Source organism: Macrobrachium nipponense, chromosome 35 (genome assembly GCF_015104395.2).
Source record: "Macrobrachium nipponense isolate FS-2020 chromosome 35, ASM1510439v2, whole genome shotgun sequence".
In the NCBI taxonomy this organism is placed as follows: domain Eukaryota; kingdom Metazoa; phylum Arthropoda; class Malacostraca; order Decapoda; family Palaemonidae; genus Macrobrachium; species Macrobrachium nipponense.
The window spans coordinates 19,484,246-19,505,047 of NC_061096.1; the positions used below are offsets into that span (position 1 = coordinate 19,484,246).

General features: G+C 35.7%; 1 protein-coding gene across 1 annotated transcript in view; it reads right to left on the minus strand.

Moving 5' to 3' along the window:
• Positions 1-3,332: 3,332 nt before the first annotated feature.
• The window catches only part of LOC135208205 (uncharacterized), a 29,480-nt gene continuing 12,010 nt past the window's right edge, over positions 3,333-20,802 (minus strand). The window contains exons 3-11 of the mRNA XM_064240329.1: positions 14,347-14,465; positions 13,230-13,386; positions 12,555-12,661; positions 11,999-12,174; positions 10,137-10,238; positions 8,750-8,832; positions 7,695-7,937; positions 5,958-6,085; positions 3,333-3,523 (exon numbers count right to left, since the gene is read on the minus strand). Coding sequence (XP_064096399.1) covers positions 3,366-3,523; positions 5,958-6,085; positions 7,695-7,937; positions 8,750-8,832; positions 10,137-10,238; positions 11,999-12,174; positions 12,555-12,661; positions 13,230-13,386; positions 14,347-14,401 — 1,209 coding nt within the window. The 5' untranslated portion in view covers positions 14,402-14,465 and the 3' untranslated portion in view covers positions 3,333-3,365. The remainder of the gene's footprint in view (positions 3,524-5,957; positions 6,086-7,694; positions 7,938-8,749; positions 8,833-10,136; positions 10,239-11,998; positions 12,175-12,554; positions 12,662-13,229; positions 13,387-14,346; positions 14,466-20,802) is intronic.

Here is a 20,802-nt window from a genome sequence, read left to right on the forward strand (position 1 = left end):
CAAACCAACTGAGCTTCTATTCAAAAGGGGACTGATGGTTGCCCAGTGAAATTCTCTGGTTCGTTATGAACTAAGGAATAATTCATCAGCTATTATGATGGGTTTCAGGGCCAAGATTTTTATTTTTCAATTTGGATATTCAAAATGAAAATCACTAATTATCTTCCCCTAAAGATTCTGAGGGAACTTATGTAATCTCTGAACCTGTAGGATTCCGCAATTTTATTTGTAATATGATTTCAATATGACTATCACAAAGTCACTGCTACACAACTCAAAAAAATTTATTCAAGTTTCATGATGGAAACCAAAGCTTATAAATTCAGAACATTTCCGGACAATGACATCAAAAAGGCGGTAAATGCTTTTCATGTCACAATGGAAACTACAGTTAACTCTTACTTACGCTGAAAATGTTTTGATGGTGGCCACCACATTCTACCGTTAACTTAGTGCCTCTGTGTGTCATTGCATCCAGAAGGTCTTGTACAGAATCAACAGGTTTCTCATAAACGGGGAAGGTCAGGACGGAGATGAAGACCCCGCTATACAAACCTTTTCAAGAATATAAGAGCATCACAGTTATATCCTCTGGCTTCTTTATGTCATAAATGAGCAAATTTCTATGAACAAATGCTAATGACTGACAGCAATATAGACCTCGTTTATCTAATTCCAGCAGTCTGTAAATTCCCTCCAAGTTTAATTATGAATTTGATTTATCTTCTTGATAACATTTCAAAACTGCTTATGAAATTTACTATCGAACTTGTTTCCCTCAGCTCTGTAAGAAGAGTTAGTGCATTTCCTTAGGTGATGAAAATTTACCCCTTTAATTTCTTATTCCTACTGTAACCATCTATACTCTTCTTATTCTCCAAGACGCATCAAGTCTCTTAGTGTTCTAGTAGTCTCATGATAAAATCAAATATTATAAGACTCACGCATGCTCCTTCACTAGACTAGGTTAGGTTGGTTAAGTTGGTTTGGTTAGGTTAGGTCACTTTTCAGACAATTTTTGCATGCATGTCAACTGCCTTTCAAAAAGGATTAAGGCAGCAGATGTGATAAGGTACTTTTAAGTAGGCTTTACAAGTAAGTTTGACTCCCTAACTCCATACTTTTATTTCTGTCTTCCTATCCAAGTGGTGCTTTATTGTAGCGATATCTTTTCCTTTTTATAACAGTGTACTACAGATAACTATTAAGTAAGACTTAGTCCATTGCCATTGGTCTCTTTAAGAGTGGATTTTGGCATGCCAGCAAATCAGATGGAAAATCATAAACCACCAACCGAGAACTCTTCCAGGAAAACAGATTATGCCTAAGACACCAAACAAATGCAGAATTGATCAAGTATCTCCAGTACCTAAAGATACTAAATAGGCATTACTTAAGATTCTTTGCAGCATTCTTCAGCCCCTAGCTGCAACCTCTTTTATTCTTTTTACTGTACCTCTTTTCATATTCTCTTTCTTCAATCTTACTTTCCAGCCTCTCCTAACAATTGACCTATCAACTGATTCAAAATGAAACCGAGAGGTTTTCCTCCTGTTTCCCCTTTCAAGCCTTTTTATTGTCGATTTCCGTTTCAGCACTGAATGTCCTCAAAGGTCCCTGTGCTTGGCCTTTGGCCTAAATCTATATACAATTCAATTCTCAAGCTCCTAAACTTACTCCAAATAATGAGACTGAAGAAAAACCAGGAGAAGAATAAGCTTCTTGAACACCAGCTGAGGGGATCGATGAGGCACCCTTGGATGACCCAAGACCTGAAGATATTGAATGTGATTTCGCTGAAGGACAGATCTTCCTCAGAGTCTTCACCCAGGAGCCTCCTTTGTGTCCAGGCAAACAGCCTCACTAGGAAGCCCATGAGGAGGGTTGACACGGCAAGTACGCACCAAACCTGTATATTTACAGTAAATGAGAGTAGGGGCTGCAAATATATAGAACGAAGCCTTTTACATGGCTTCGTTGTGAAATTTGAGTCATAGGGAAGTTTAAATGCCAATCCTTGTCATTCAGATTTCGGTTAAGCTGACCTGTTCCTTCTTAGCTCAATTATTTGAATTTGTTTACATATACTGTATTATCATGAATTTACACCTATATCAAGTAGACTACGTATGAGCTTGATAGCAAGATGCCCATAGTTACTATCAACAATGTGAATTAAAATTAAAATCTCCAGAACTGAGCGATCATTCATTCAGAAAGACCCTAAAAGAAAATGAACTTGCAAAGCAAAATTCCACCTGTAAAACATCCACTTGTTAAAAAGACAAAAATAGTAAAAGAAAGAAAAAAATTACATAAAGAAAACAACAGATATGGAGTAGCAACCAAAAAATTACTTATGCACCTCAACAGCTATACCAGCCAGAAAAATTAGGCCACTGGTGTATGGCACAAAGTTGAAAGCAACCTTAAGCATTGTCAAATATTCAGAATTATTAAGCAAAGTATTACCTATGCAAGCCATTTGCCAGATCAGAGAATACAAATGTTTTATTACTCTCTCATGAGCAATTAACAAAAACATGTGCCGATTGTGGGTGAAGATTCTGGACATCATTTAAAATACAAATAATGGAAAAACTCGTGTATATCTCCCAAGACCAATCTAGGACTCTCTTTTATGGAATTAAAAGCAATTGGCAGGAAGAGAAACATCCATTGAACAATATTTGGAAATACCAGAAGTTGCCTTAAAATTTTTTCGATTAATGTAGTGTACATTTGAATTTGATATACAAAGTTTGTATAATTGATCCGAGGTGAAACACAGGATTTATAAACACCAAAAGTTTATTTCTATTTTATGTCCAACTTCTGTAATGTTAAACTATGAAAAATTATAAAATTTGTATAATAGCATAAATTAAGATGCCAAATATTGCTTGATATAAATTACCACATAATGAATTTATTCAAAAGTGATGCAGTATAACCTAAGCATGGGGAATTTTATTCCTCTGTAACCTGCGTCAGGAGCAGGTTTTGAAAAACCCTGTACGTACTGAGACAAATGAAGATACCTAATCAAGCTTAGTCCCCGTAGGAAGGGTAGTACATCAGTGCACCTCACGCACTGCACTGTAGGCATTACTTGAGGCTTTTTGCAGCGTCCCTTCAGCTCCTAGCTGCAACCCCTTTCATTTTTTTTTACTGTGCCTCCTTTCATATTCTCTTTCTTCCAACTTAGTTTCCACCCTCTCCTAACTATTGTTCATAGTACAACTGTTGCACTTTTCAAACCTCCTCACTGTCAAGTTCCCTTTTACCACTGGATGAGACCTCATAGGCCGCAGCTCTTGGCCTTTTGGCCTAAACACTACATTCTAATCAAGCTTATTAAGGATTTAGCTGATTTTTCCGTTTCTAAGTTGTTGACTCACCGGAAAAGTAAATGGCGCAAAAACAGCTCGCGGATTGAGAAGCTTGGCTGGGGCTGCAGTGAGGATTGTTGTGGTCTCCAAGAAGTAGGGGGTTGTGAAGTCAACGGCTTTTTCTCGGGAGGCTGAAATTAAGAATACGGCATTACTGACAATTTTACCAGGATAATCATTATATCTACGGGAGTGGCCCCGTCAGTGCAACTCAAGTGCAGCCTCTCTCATTTCTTTTACTTTACCTTCGATCATGTGCTCTTTCATCCATCTGACTTTCCACCCTCTCTTAAAATTGTTTCTTAATGTAACTGTGAGGTTTTCTTCCTGTTATACCTTTCAAACCTTCTTACTTTCAATTTCCCTTCCAGTGCTGAGTGGCCTCAAAGGGCCCAGTGCTTGGCCTTTAGCCTAAATGCTATATTTATTGCACATATTGTACTGTTATTTTTCTTCGGAATTTGACTGTGATTAAGATAGAATTTCAATTTTGATATCTCAGGAAAAATATTGACATATGCAGGTGCCAGATTATTTACTTATCAATAAATAATATTTCCTTTCAAAGGTGTTGTACTTGAAATAAATTAAATTGGAATTAAGTAGATTTATTCAACGTATTAAAGAGAATTATTTTGCAAAGTATGGAAAATATATACTCGTGAGTCCACGAATTCTAATTTTATTCTAACTACATCTTAGGTTCGTGACAGCATAACCATTTAGAAATTGGCTGTACTGCCACTCAAGTCTTTACCCAACGTATCGTACAATACTGGGGTGTCGTCAGATCGTCACCTACAGCCGATAAATAATATATTAAGCCTGACAATATTCTTTAATAGCAAAGCGTAATTCAACTAATTTTGTCATTTGATCAATCAAATCATTTGCATGACACATTTAGTAGGCCTAAATCTGACTTCTGATTTTGACACCTGATTAGCCTAGGTCTATTTTCAGCAGTACACTTTCTCGGATACGTAATGTGAATGAATACTTAAATCGGGCAATATTTAAATTAATGTGCTTTATTTGATTACTCCCGTTATTCTTTTTATTGGTCATGTTCTCTCTTTTCTTATCCTTTTCATTATTGCTCTGCATAATTTACTCAGACCTAGCTATGTCATGTCAAAAAGCAATCATAAGAAATCAAACGAATACAATTTAGTCAATCTGGTGATTCCTTATATGTCATCCTGTTTCATCCGCACACATCGGAAAGCTGTGAGGGTCGAAGCTGACGAATACATTAAGACAAAAGGCGTGCTTTCATAAAAGCACTCTCGGGTTAATCTTGCTTTAGTTATTCATTTCTTCTAAATAGAAATTAATTTGAATCGGTTTCACATGTACGCCTACACCTACTGACATGAGCATATTATAAGCAGCTGAAAGGATAGGAAATATGAAAGGTAACTTTCTCGTTTAAGTCTATTTCCGATATTAAACAATAAAATCCAACTGCTGTAATCAGAGGTTGTTCTTTGACAGCTGCAACAGTCATATTGTCTTGCTCTCTTGTGGTGCTCCAAGGAGTTTCACTTATAGGCCTATTTACTAAACAGGAACTTGCACTAAATGCAGTGCAATAATTGCCTCTCGCTGAGCAGGGGATGAAGAGCGTGACAAAACAGCTGAGTTTGACCGATAAATGACACATTGACATTCGATTCTTGCGCACACCACAACATCAAAAACAATTGAGGCCGCATGGTTCACACTGTTAACTATCGTTGATTTTTCTTTCTCATCTTTGATAGCATTTTGTGAGTTTCCGATGTTTTCTATAAAATTTACCAAACGGAATTGTTCAACTACCATCAACTTCATATTGAAATGATAATTTAAGGACTCTTCATGCAATACTACTAGAGAGAGCTGTCTCCTATCTACTCGGTCATTTATGTCAATCGTTGTAATATGTCATTATTTATCACTTCGTTTCGTCAACGTCAATTTTTCTATACGGAAAATAGTTTTATGCAATTATATAACATGATGTTCTAAAGATTACAGTGACTGTATTTAACATAATTACATAAGATTTATTCCATCTTCGAAAAGAAAAGTAGATTAATCAGGCATGAATCATGCGTCAGGCAGGTGATAAAAAAATTATGAAACTGCCAATTCTAATTTGGGCGACTGTACGTACAGGTAAGCATAGTTAGGTTCTTGCATGCATGTCGGGAGTCGATTCTAACGTAAATCGTTTTGCAATTCAGTGTGCAGTACAGTTAATACCGTATGATGCTACTGAGCGGGCAGAGTAACTCAAACTGATGGTGATTGCTGCCTATCTGGCGCATTGGCAAGTAACTCATTAGGCAACTGTTATACGGCATATATTCTTATGCATCAGCCCGCCCAGCACTGCTGCCAGAAGTTTGGCTGTAAGTATGACGGGGCGTATGTCGAGCAGGTTATAAGTCGAATGGTACTTTATAAACTTTGATCAAATAGAAATAAAATATGGCTAACAGTCACTGTATTTCTCCATTACGTATTGTAAAGATATTTTCCCCACACGAAAATTTTCATTTCCCAAAGCAGTCTCACCTGAGATCGTTATTTCATTAATGCCCAGATGAGATTCATGGCGATGCACTGCACCTATGATCCCAGTTACTCTTCCATCGTCTAAAACTACGCCCCATGCATAGTCCGAAGGAGGGAGTACTTCAAACCTGATAATGGAAATAGTAGTTTTGAAGTTAACCAATCCATCTTTGCTTGATACATATGCATATACTTATGAGGTTTATGCTTGTTTATCTATTTATTTGTCTATACACTCACAACTACATATGCACAGACACAGACACACACACACACACACACACACATATATATAATATATATATATATATAATATATATAATATATATATATGTATATATATATATATATATATATATATTATATATATACATGTATGTTAGTGCATAAATTACAATAGTTCAGACACATACACAAAAGTTGATGGGCAGGTCACAGGGAAAGAGATTAGTTTACATGGATACCAATGTACAATACGAAGAAACAAAAACCACAAGTGGTGAAATGGTATAAAAATAAGTTTAACAAAAAACAAAATGATGGTGGTTGAGGATCAGTTACATGACAGATGGTCGATAAGAGCCTCAGTAAGGATGTAAGAGCATAAGAGCTATAACTAAAAAACGAGGAAAGTATCTGAGTCTACATTCACAAGGCCCATTACCATCTGTAGAACTACCTCGCAGACACACATAAATAGGGTAAAAAATTAAGAGATTAGGAGACGTGCAGAAGTGGTAAAGAAAACGGATGTGGTAAGAGAGTCGAGGCTGAGATGGTTTGGCGATGTGGTAAGGATGAGTGAGGAGGAGGGAGTGAAGATGGCTTGGATGGAACCTATCAAGGGTAGAAAGTCATGATAAAGTGAGGTAGGATTTGGAGAAGGGCTTAGCAGAAGAAGATGCTTTTGACAGAAATAGTTGGAGAAGATGCATGAAAGCAACCAGCCCCCTAGCTTAAGGATATAGGATATATATATTATTATATATATATATATATATATATATATATATATATATATATATATATATATATATATATATTTATATATATATATATATATATATATATATATATATAATATATATATATATATATACTGTTGACCCCCAAATTTCAGGTCTCAAGATTCGCGTACTCACGTTTTCGCAGATTTTCTATGTCTGGTACACATTCCCCACAAATACGGGTGGTCCACTGTATGTATGTATATATATGTATATATATATATATATATATATATATATATATATTATTATATATATAAAATGTGCAGTATGCAGGCAGTCCCCAGTTATCAACAGGGGTTCTGTATCCGACAGCATGACAATAACCAAAAATCACCAATAACCGAAATACAGTGATAATAGCACCAATCACCAGTTATCGGCGTCGATAACCAAGGACCTAGCACCGAAAATTCAGTTATAGCTGCTAGATAAGCACTGTAAAACCAGATCACCGATAACTGAGGCCACTGATAACTGGGGTCTCCCTGTGTGTGTATATATATATATATATATATATATATATATATATATATATATATATATATATATATATATGTATATGTATATATATATATATATATATATATATATATATATATATATATATATATGCATATATATATATACATATATATATATATACATAGTGTGTGTATATGCGTGTGTGTGAGAGAGAGAGAGAGGAGAGAGAGAGAGAGAGAGAGAGAGCATGAAGCGAATCACTCACGAAAAGTTGAACTTCTTGCCAAGCATTTCCATTATCCTGAAGTCAATTCCACCGAGCATGCGAGTCGACTGATTGTCCCTTTTTTCCAAAACCCAAAATGGGTCGTTGTGAAACGCCGATATTCTCAACTTTCTGCCTCCGAAGTTACTGTAGGTGCGTTCAACTGGATGATAAAGGGACGTTTTAAGATTGATTTTGTGACCTGACTGCGGATTCCATCTCCAGGAACCGATGGTTTTAAGTCTGAAATAAGAGTGAAAAGAAAAGTTGCGTCATTAAATACCGTATTATTCTCGTAGTGAGCAGAGTTTCATACTCGGGATAGTGGTTTCATACTCCTATATATGGGAGTTTCACACTAGTATATAGGGGAGTTTCATACTTGTAGATAGGGGGAGTTCCATACTCGTGGATAGGAGAGTTTCATACTTGTGGATAATGGACTTTCACATTCGTAGTTTTGGAGTTTCATACTCATAGTTAGGGGAGATTACTCACACTTGTAGATAAGGGAGTTTCGTACTCGTGGGTAGGAGAGTAAGACTATTTTAAAAATAAATGATTACTAAATAATAATTGTCTCTGGACTTTTTATATGGAAAAGTAACTGGGGAACACACCGAGAGGAGATATTGACTGATAACTGTGATAAAGGATGTATAATTTCATACGCACCTAACGTCTAAAACAGTACTGCAAATATTCTAACCTGCTACGACAGCCGAGTTCTGCCTTCTTTTTCTTATCTCATTCGGTCTTTTTTTCTTAATATGAATATCCCTATCTATGATCTATGAACACTTACTGAGCAAGTGTTGCATAAAATCATAGCAAGTACTGAGGAGGACTCATATTTCTACATTTATTGAACCTCTAGACAGTATGCCCATAATGAATAATGCTGAATAATTGCCATTTAAATTTGGCCTTTGAATACCAACTAAGTAAATCTGATGGTACACAAATGTCTGCCGACATGAAAATCCACATTTAATGAAAGGGTTCATGAGATAAAGTCACTGATTTTTGCTTCAGTACATATTCACGAAACTTACGATATGTCGTTGCTAGTGTTGATGTAGGATGCCTGAAAGAAGTACTGGTAGATGGTATCATTTCCTCTAACAGCAAACGTTACCTGAGAAACAAAGAATGCTTTAATCCATCTAATGGGTTTTATTTGTTCAGCAGGGACAAATTACAGTCCAGCCGGATAGATTCACGCTGATCATTATCCATGCATCGCGCAGTTTCGCTCTGGTTCAGTCCATACAAGAAATAATCTCAATAAGATCAGTGTTAAAGCAATTAGTTTTCCATTCGCGTCCAGTGATAGTATTCTTACTTCAGTCATGATTTAGATGAGGTAAAGACCCTCTGGCCCTTGTCACGCTAATTACTCTCACTTCGAGCTTGGTCTCGGTAAAATGCTATCTCTCCTTGACATGGTTAGGGCATGATAATCTCTAGTTCTAGACCTATCAAGTCATAATCATATCAGTCTACTCTCTTATTTGGTTGCGGTCCATAAAAAGTACATTCTTGTTTGTTTTACTGTTCAAGAAAGATACCTTCTTGTTCTGGTTGCAGTCCAGTCTAGGTACATTTTTGCTCAGTTCTCTGTTCACTGTGCAAGCAGGGCACATTCTTGACCTGGTCATTGGCCAGGCTAGGTACATTCTTGCTATAATAACAATTTCCTGGGCTATGCAAAACAGTTTTACAGCAGTCATGGTTCTGGTTAGGTGTGAATGATTCAGTCAAAATATTACCTCACTTACTAGATCTTTCCAAACAAACTAAAATTTCCTGTTTTTCTGTCGTGATCCTGGGCGAGTTAGTCTCTATTGTCAAAGTCAATGCTAGGTACTTTTCCTTCGCCGGTTATGTCCCATACAATTACTGTCTCATTCTGGTTACAGTCCAAGCTAGACCATCTTGTTACATCCTTTGATCAAACGAGGTAGTCTTTTTCCAGTCACAGTTTGAACAATGAGTTTTTCAATTTTCATTTTCTTGACAATATACTGTTTCAGTCATATATCCAGTCATAGCTTAAGTAGAGAACTCTCTCTACCGTCACATTTCAGACACCGATCGGTCTTGACTTTTCACAGTGAAAACAAGACAACCTCACCCCATACAAGATTCAGTAGAGTCAGAATTATTCCACAAAACAATGTCTTGCTCCAGCCATTATGCAAGTTGGGTTCTCACTCAAGCAGGGAAGTCTCATTCAGTATTATGGCTATGACAAGAAACATCCTCACTCTAATCATATTCCTAACTTAGAACAGTATCTCCTGTCAACCACAAATAAGGTCCTCTCCAGTCGTGGTTAGCACAAGTACAGACTCATTCTATTATTCCTAAATTATCCATGTTACTATTTATAGACAATTATAAGACATCAATGAGAAATCCAGGGTTAATTGCACTTACCTGTGTTCCTTCCCTCACAAATTTAACTATATCTTCACTTACGTGGTTTTTTAAGATAACAAACCACTGAACCTCAGTTGTTTCAAGGGTATTTTCACGTATCTGAAAGAAGATGAATAAGTTTCAGGATTTTTTGTCACAAAAACCCGTATCTGCCGATTTTTTCTAGTGCTTAAATGCTAGCTTTTTTGTGTAAGAACAACTTTCGAAAACACTAATCAAGAGATTCAATGAAATGAATCTTAAGCATATCTTAAAATCAAAAGACAAAATACATTATGGTGGAGTGTTTTAATATTTGATCGTAAATACAACAGTGCATAAATATATTATTTAGATAAACGCAAGTCAGATGACAGCAATAAGGAGGAAGGAATATTGATCAAATCGTGTACGGTCCCTTCAAGCTTGCTGTTAAACAAAGATCCGGTCATTTCTAACCTTACATGAGAACAAATTGACGGCAGAGCAATCTACAGATTAAAAAAAAAAACTACTACTAGTAAAGCTGGTTATTTAAGCTTCTCCAGCTTGCAGTTTTGCTATTTGGGGGATTCCGTTTTTAACAATAGGACAGAGAGCGTTAGGTAAACTTGTTAAATTGGCGTTATAGATTCATGTTTTAATAAGATTCTATCTACAGTAACTCTTAGATGAATGTCTGGTGTAAATGTAAATAAAAGTTTTTCGTATATGGTCCTTCGCGATAATGGTCTTTCCCGTCTTACATACGCGAGGTTCTTTGAAAGGGAGCACCTTTTATTTCACCTTGCCCCCAATAAATGGAGCGTCCATTCCATGTTAAAAAATGTGTAAGCGGATTCATGCATAAACACCTATTAGCAGATAAACCTTAACCGTTCAGAATACGTGATCTCAAGTCCTTTGGAAATTTGATATTGTGATCTCAAGTCCTTTGGAAATTTGATACTGAAGTGTTTATTGGTGGTGAGATTTAATTATTGTCCATAAATGCCTTTCATCGTGGTATTTGTACTTGTACCACTACCAGAACACAGGAGAAAAGGGAATTTTGATATATGTAAATATGACACTGGTGACTGAAATAGTATATAATGATTGAGGAATAATGGGCGCCTATTTAATTCTGCAATTACAGTCATTAATCAGGCATTGCCACCAAAAGCAGAGTACAAAGAGTATACTCTAATTCAAAAAATTATGGCTTTAAGGGGCTTCAAGAAGAGAGAATTCCTGGCGTATAAATTATACGTATGTATACTGTGATTTATAATTTTTTTTTAAATCTGAAATTTTTTTTAATCAAATTTCTTCCATATCCTCTGAAAATCGAATATATGGCGTCAACTTTTACTTTTCACCGCTTTGGTACGCATTCCGTTTTCGCAACAGGGGAGGACTTATTATAACGCAACAATGTCTAGAGCCATTGATTATTCTTATGGTATTTCACTTATTAAATTACAAAGCATAAGTTAAAACCTCATTAATAATAAGAAAAATTCGTCGGTACGGAAAAAATGTTTTGTTCTATGAAAATGTTTGCTGATAAACGCAAAAAATAACCGTATATGACAGAATCTATAAGCTAACTCGACGAGAGGCTTGAGTACACTTCTTAATCATTTGTACCCTATTGAAATATTCTTGACGGGAAAGTTCATATCATCAGATTTATAACGACATTAAAACCGTTTTTCACTGGACAAACAAACGATAGCAGAATCAGATGAAATCATCTAAGTGTGCGTAGGTTGTTCTATAGTTAAGCTATTGTGTAACATTTCTTCTGAGTTTTATAAGTAAATAAAGAATGAGGAAGTTGAGAACAATGATATAGAAACTTATCAGAATAAGTCTGATCTGCAATTTGGCTTAACCTTTTGGAAAACGGCCATCGTGTTTGCCTCAGAACAAAGGAGGATGATATGACGAGGACTAGCAACTTGGTTGTAAGCTCCTACGAGGTCCCGAAGGCGCTCCAAGGCCTCGTCGCACAGAAAGATGGTCAACTCCGCCCATCTCCTGAAGCAGGTGGCAGCTGTGGCTGAAACGCCTGAAGGAATAGCAAGAATAATACCAGAACTGTAATGACACACACACATGTTTCACCAAACAAGTAATGGCTGTAGTAATGTTACTGTTTAGGATGGGACTAAGAACTTATACAGAATATTTTTGAAAATAAGATAATATTTTGCTCTTAAAGCCAACTATTTACAGTAAAAGAGAAAGAAGATTATGATTTTCACAAGACTGTAGAAAGCACTTGCATCTAAGTCTAGCCGGGAACTTAAAGGTAAAAGCGGACCACCAGTTTTATACTTCCAAAATATAGGTTGAATTATGCGTCATTCTTTTCCCTAATAAAGGGAAAGCTGTATAGTATACTTTTACAAAGTGATATTATAGCTACTGTCTTAGAATATCACTGACCTGGATATAATCCCTCGTGAAAGATGTAGATGTTGCGTCCAGGTATAGAATCCAGAATGAATTTCAGAAGTTCTGTCATAATTTCTTCCTCGACTGGTCTAGTAATTCTGTAATTGTAAAATCACGATGTTCGCACCTTGCATCAATAGACGCGTTTAACAGCCAGTCACTTTTGGGGGGAAAGTTGCTCATTGAATAAAAGAACTGGATGCAAATAGTACATAAATTATTGTTTTGTCACGAATGGTAATATTTGGGCTTCTGGACCATGATTTAAAATAAGCATCTATATTTACTTCAAACTGATATACTTCTGTTACTTAGAAATTGCTTAAATACAAACCTTTTTTACGGAAATCAGTACTGCCTACCACTTAATATATTGTGATATTAATACTTTACAGTAATAAATCTTTTTTTATAATGAGAGGAAGAGATGCTTGAAACAACGAACCGTGATATCCAAGAACCATGAAAATTCATGAGAGAGAGAGAGAGAGAGAGAGGTCCGAATAAAAATATATAGCCAACAATAATGCATAAGTGTGAGGCAAAACAGATTCATCCTTAATGCATTAGTCACGAATGAATTGCAATAAAGGCTCTTTCGTCATTCACTGGAGCTGCCTCCAGTAAGATAAACAAGCTTCTATTTGGTAAAAAAAAAAAACTAACCCCGACATCCAAGAATATAGTGAAGAATTTTTGTGATGGTCCAAATCCAAGTTAGTGTCGGCAACATTTCCTTTAGTGTTGCCAGTATCCCCTTTGTGTCCTGTCAGCGAAGTATATTGAGCATTCTCTAGTAGCGACTTTCCTTCCACAAACAGACCTGAAGTTGATAACTTTGTAATTTGCCAGTTATTGGTGGCCGGCCTTGGTTCTTGGCAATCCAGTTTACGGTATTTGTCTAGTGACGGTGATAACTGGATTTTTGGTGCTGATATAAGGTATATTCATTATATATATATATATATATATATATATATATATATATATATATATATATATAAAATATATATTAGCAGAGGTTACGTTACAGGCAGCATTAAAATAACTAAAAACCACCAATTACCGTAAGTCGGCAGTAATAACACCAATCCCGTTATCGGCACCGATCCCTGGTTAATGGCGCCAATAACCGGGGATTGTCGACGCCGTTAATCAGGGATCTGCACATATCAGTGCCGAAAATCCAGTTATCGTGTTCACTAGACAAGCACCTTAAAACTGGATCACCAATAACTGAGGCCACTGATAACCAGGAACTGCCTGCGATTGTGTGTCTATGTGTGTACACACACATATATATATATATATTATATATATATATATATATATATATATATATTTGGTCATATTTGATCAGATAAAATCTAATTTCTAGAAAAAACACCTGCAGCTAGAGGAGAGGTTCTTCTATTCAGTTTAAAGGAACTATAGCTGAAATAATATCTGTTAAGAAATGAGACAGCAAGGGACAAGTTAAAGAAGAGCAAAAGAATGGGAACAGAGAAGAAAGTAAACCACACATATGAGTGCGATATTTCACAATGAAAACAGTGAGGTCGTCAAGCATTTTGCAGTTAGAATGAAGGACAGAATTGACATCGAAATAAAATACATACTTGTGAGCAGCAGGCTTATCTTTTTTATTCATTTGGCCTTTCAAACTGTTGACTTGGAATTTTATTTAGTAATGCCTACATTTAAAATATGCAACAGGAGTAATAAACATGTTTTTCAATGTTTCATGCAAATAATTATGCCGTCTGATGCAAACTGAACTTACCTGTCAACAGCACAGAACATACTGCTGTTATAAGAGTTACGCTCCTATCTCCCATGTCAAAGTTGAGCGCCGTCTGGTGCTGCTAATTTCTCCCTCCTTGGCCCTACCCAAGGTTCTGACTGCAGGAAACAAGCATTAGATAAGTTGTTTCAAATAAAAGAAACAGCTAATGGTCACTTTCTCACTCTGCATCAGCCTTTGGTAATGTCCCCCCAACTAACGTCATTTAAATTTATTTAATATGATTTTTTGGAAACTTCGGCTTCCTTTCGTTTTGTTCCTTTGCTTTTGTATTATCATATGGATGTAAAGTGACGAGTCCAATGCTTTATCGTTCGTTGAAGTACTTGAAGATAATTGGAAAGTACATTTATTCTGGACATTAAATATATCGAAATGCATGTATGTATGTATATATATGGTATATATATATATATATATATATATATATATATATATATATATATATATGTGTGTGTGTGTATATATACATATACCATATTTATTCTGGACATGATATATATAGAAATGGATATTTATGTATATATGGTATGTATATATATATATATATATATATATATATATATATGTATATATATATACATATATATATATATATATATATATATACCATATATACATAAATACATGCATTTCTATATATATATAATGTCCACAATAAATATGCTTACACTTCCTCCATTCATCGAGTTTATAACGTAAAATCTTTCCAATTATCTTCAAATACTTCAACGAACGATAATGCATTGGGTTCGTTACTTTACATCCATACAAAAGAAAAGGAACAAAACAAAAGGAAGCTGAAATTTCCAAAAGTAACCAAGTTTTCTTTTTAGACAACACCATAAATAGGCCTTGTAATATATGCATAGGCTCTAAATTTTTTTGTCTTTTATAGGTTACATGATGTAATTTTCAAATGAACTTTTATTGCAGCTTCTTAAAATATGGTAAGGCTAACCCGACCTCCATCTTACTCGTAACGCATGGAAAATTTCCTTCTCATGCATAACTTGTAATTGTAAACATTATATTATTAACTATTAAAGTAAATTAAATGTGCTAAAATCTATGGGCAAATGAAGCCTTGTTTCATCAATGAAAATTAAAATAAATATGCTATATTCTATTAGAAATAAATCTTTTGTGCTGTTTAACATGCACATTATTCATTTTTATATTTTCCTTCTAATAAATAAAACACAAATATCCTATTCTAAAATGCCTGTATCTTAACTGAATGTGAAACACCTTTTTCAGACCTTTTTAGGCTCTTCCTTAGACCTTTCCTAACCCCCAGCAAGAACAGCAACAACAGCAACAAAAAAGTAGTTTGCAGGCTTACTCCCCTTGTAAGCGATAAAATGCTTAATCACTAAGCAGTAGTTCATACTTTCAAATCATGAGGTCATTTATGTCTATGAAAACTTTTTATTGGTGTTGGAGTTCTAATCTTTGGAGAAGACTGAGCTATTTAGGCACATACCATTAACATCCACTCTGCGCCTTTTTACTTTCGAGGTGAATAATGTACCAGGTAGTTAGTTAAGTGTAGTAGGTCACTGTTAAGATTAACATTTAATGTGCCCTCTTCTAAAGCTACCCTGCTTTATTCTCTAGAGCCGCACTGCCTTGTTAGCAGAGGCGACTTTTTACTTTCGAGGTGAATAAGTACAGGTAGTTAGTTAAGTATAGGTCACTGTTAAGATTAACATTTAATGTGCCCTCTTCCAAAGCTACCCTGCTTTATTCTCTAGAGCCGCACTGCCTTGTTAGCAGAGGCGACTTAATATATATATATATATATATATATATATATATATATATATATATATATATATATATATATATATATATATATATATATATATATATATATACATACATGCATTTTGATATATATATATATATATATATAATATGTATATATATATATATATATGATATATATACTATATATATATATATATAGTATGTATATATATACTATATATATACATATACTATAGTATATATATATATATATATATATATAATATATATATATCAAAATGCATGTATGTATATATATAGATATATATAATAATATATATATATAATATGGTATGTAATATATATGTGTGTGTGTGTATGTATGTATATGTATATAAAGTCCCCTCTGCTAACAAGGAAATGTGGCTCTAGAGAATAAAACAGGGTAGCTTTAGAAGAGGGCATACTAAATGTTAACATTTACTGCGACTTACTACACTCATTTTCATGGGTGAAACAAGGCTCTATTGGACCATAGATTTTAGCACATTTAATTTACATTAATAGTTAGCAATATAATGTTTACAATTACAACTTATGCATGAGGATAAAATCTTGTATGCATTATGAGTGAGCTGGAGGTCGGATCACGCCTTGTATTTTAAAAAGCTGTAGAAAAAAAGTTCATTTGAAAATTACATCACATAACCTATAAAAGACAATTTTTTTTTCAAAAGCTTATGCATATATTACAAAGCCTATTTATGGTGTTGTCTAAAAAGAAAACTTGGTAAAGTGAACCCTCTCAAAACATATCGGCACCTACCTTAAGAAAACATACAACCGGCATCTCTGCTAACTTTCAATGTCATTAAATTTAGGCTAAACCAAACTCCAAGATATCCAAAAATAGAACCTTTATTTCCCCAAAAACTAACAATAAAAAAAGGGAAATGAAGTGAAAACCCTAACACATGAAGTGTAATCACTCCTAGCAATAAAATCATCTCAAATGAACGCCACACCATCTCCCATCAAGACACATTAATTCACATAATTACCTCTATTTTCCCACTAAAAAGTGACAGCCAAAAAAAGTCTAGAATTCCCATTTCATGTGGCGACATTGAATACATCTGAGGGAAAAGAAATCGCAATTTTCAGAAATCAAAGAAAGAATGGATAAGCATAATACAACGGGAATAAAGTAAAAAAACATTCCTGTATACATGGGAGAAGAAACTGATTAGAAACTCGAATGTCTTCCACTAAACATAGTCTTCAAACGGTGCTCTTGAAAAATGTTCAATGTTCAATAAAATGTCTCTTCACTCCAACACTAAATAGTTTTTACCTTTTGCTTGATCCCTGTGAGCTTCCTCTCCGGCTCGACTCACTAATGCTTAACACTGGTCTGCTAATGACACGTCCTCGATTCACTATCAGAATATATTTCGTTTTGTACGCGCAACACAAGTGAGCGTTGTCATGGTTCTGTTTGCATTCTTTCATGACGTAACGGTCAGGTGACAACTCGCCCTGTTTGGGTCATGTAGCCACCTGCTGTGTCAACTTGTGCACGCGAGCTCTTTGTCTTCTCGATTTGATCTGCTTTACTTCGTCTGCATCTTACGACCATTCCCCCAAAATATTCGGTGACAAACCTGTTGACACTTGTTTTTTTTTTTTCAAAACATTCCAATCTTCTCGACAGAGTCCGTTGCTTACTACATTTACATTCCTAGTGACCCTTGAAGGGCAGGTAATATATATTTTCAAACAATAAAAATGAATGCTTTCTATTAAATTTTCTTCCTTCATATTTTGAACTAGTGCATTTTTCAACTCTCAGTATATGATTTTCTTACGGCGAACCTCCTGTTTCTTAAAAAGCACGTGAGGCTTAGGAACCACTTTCGTCGTCTATTTCTTTCTGAATTTTCTGGATAAGCCTAAAAAAATCTTAATGTATCCCCTTTCTGATCTACAAATATTGCTAGGGGTGAGGGTGGCTGCTCCGTTTATGCCTTCTCCATCTTCCTCTATCTTGCGTACCTTGTTCACTTAATCCTTTTTCCCGCATGTCATTTGCTCAGTTATCTTTCCATCTGAATCTTGGCTTTGACTCTGTCTTGGCCTTTCCCTCCTCGTCATCTAACCACCTCCATGTCCAAGACCCTTCTACACACATGATCCTCCTCTCTCCGCATGACATGACCAAACCACTGCAGTCTTCTTCGTTGAATCTTCTTTGACTCTTCTACCACACTGACTGTTCCTCTAATACAGGGGAGTCAAACTCAAATCCTTTCGATGGCCAATTATGCACTAGGTTATGGTCTCGAGGGCCATCAAAGATTTGGTAATTACTTATTCATTATGACTCATTTATTAAGATTTGCAATAAAAGAGCCTTATTGCCAGCAATTATAATATGAAATAAATTAATTATTGTCATATGAATGAAAGGTAAAACAGTTTAGTAATTTTAGTTAAATTTTTCTCAGTTCTAACAGTTATAGTAGCTCGAGTTGAAAAATCTCTTGGCACCTCGCGAGCCACTTAGACCATCCCGCGGGCCATGAGTTTGACACCCCTGCTCTAATATAATCGTTTCTGATCCAATCCCTTCTCGTGACTCCAAACATCCATATCTCTTCCCCTTCTGACTTCCTCTCTTGAGCCTTCTTTATGGACCACCTCTCAGCGCCATACAACATCGCTGGTCTAACTGCACTTTTATAAAATCTTCCTTTTACTTTTGCACTAAACTTCTTGTCGCATAATATTCCCGATGATCTCCTCCAATTCATCCAAGCACACTGTATCCTGTGGTTTATTGCCGAGTCCATGCCTCCAACCTCCATCACGCAGGACCCAAGGTACTTAAAAGTGGTTACCCTCTTGATATCATCTAAACCTAATTCAACTGCAACCTATTTTCCTTACCCTCCCATCCACCCATGTGTATTGACAGAAATATAGTAGAGCTAAATCAGTTTCCGTACTTTCAATCATATATACGTTCAATCATATGCACGTAGCATATACTTACCAAGTTTTCTGTCTGAATGTGCTCTCTTGTATAGGGCACTTCTGGGGTGATTGCAATGCAGAAAATTAACGCAGATGATTCTCTTTCCTTCAGCCGAACTTGGGTCCAACAGCAAGTTACGTTCCCTGGAGAGGATGTCTTGTGAACAGAAGACACAACCGACAATCATTTTGCTTTTCACTTCTGTGTCTTCAACTTTCAGTTGTGTGAGTGTGCGTGTGAGATATGCCAGCTATCGATTGTGATTGGTGCAGCCCCTGCCTCCTCTCTTCCCCATTGGTCGAGAATGCCATTGATTTACTATGAAAGGAAACGAAGTCCGAGCGCACATTAATATCACTTTAGTGAGGGGTGTTCATTACTGTAGATTGATTTCTTTTAAGTGGTCATTAACTGCATGAATTACACCACAGAAGTTGCTAATGTATAGTCGTAATTAAGACATTTCTCTTCCATTATCTTCTGTATCGACTTTCCTTTCTCTGTTGTATCACTCTACAGCTAAATTACCCATCAAGGGGTAATTTTCACCTTTATTACAAAGTAGACGTTACTCATATCCCTGGTCTGTTTGTACCTGACATATTCCAGTGCAGATTCATTCAATTTTAAACCGTGATGAGTTACACTATCAGTAAATTTTATGATGCTCTTTAATACTTAAATTAACAATACATCTCTTTCAACCTACCATTGCGCAAAAACCATAAATTCCGTAGCCGCATTCTCTTACAACGTTTTACAGTATTGCCCCTTCTATACATAAGAAAACATAAGAGAGTACTAATAAAAAAATAAGTTACCTTGTGACTGCTAAATCCAGGGAGAGACCGCATACAAGAAATACTTTTTACTTACCTTTACGAAAGAAAGCGTGATTTTAACAACATAAATACAAGTAATGTGTAAAAAATTTCTCACTATCTTGATAATGAAAAAATATCATTATTGGGAGTTTATTATCAAAATCCAAAACACGTTTGCGCCTCAATGTACCCCATTATTTGAAAGTCATCAGGGCTGCAGAGTAATCATCTACTTGATACAGCAACCGCAGACTTGTGATTCACATCTTCCTTTTTTCAAAAGTTTATTGTATCATATACCTTCTACTTGCGTATACTTAGTTATTTCGTCCTTCAATACCACCTCGGCATTGCAGTTCTTTCTGTTTTTGTCGCAGGCCTCCTGGACATGCATAGTACGAAAGTAACTAAAATCTTCTATCATAAGTTTCCCGTTACGAGATATCAGTCTGTTTACGTATCGACACTCGTGACCATAAGGCTGGTGCTAGACACGTGAGAGGAGGACTGGCACGAAAGTTAAAATTTTCCTATTTAAGTTAAACGTGACAGCTTTACGAAAACAAAGAAAGTCGCAGTTACAGGCAGTTGTAGATTTTATCACTCTATATTACTGATACCTACATCACGCGCCACGCGCGCACACGCACACACATTTGCATATCCCTCCCACCACCTCTCTCTGTCTCTATTACGGGCTGCTCTATGAGCAAGAGTCCGTGCTGGCAACATGTCTCTCTCTTTCATTTAAGATTAAGGCAGCCTTGTGCTGTCAAGGACTTTTGCTTCTGGAGCAGCCAGTAAAAAGCCCTATAGCTCTTT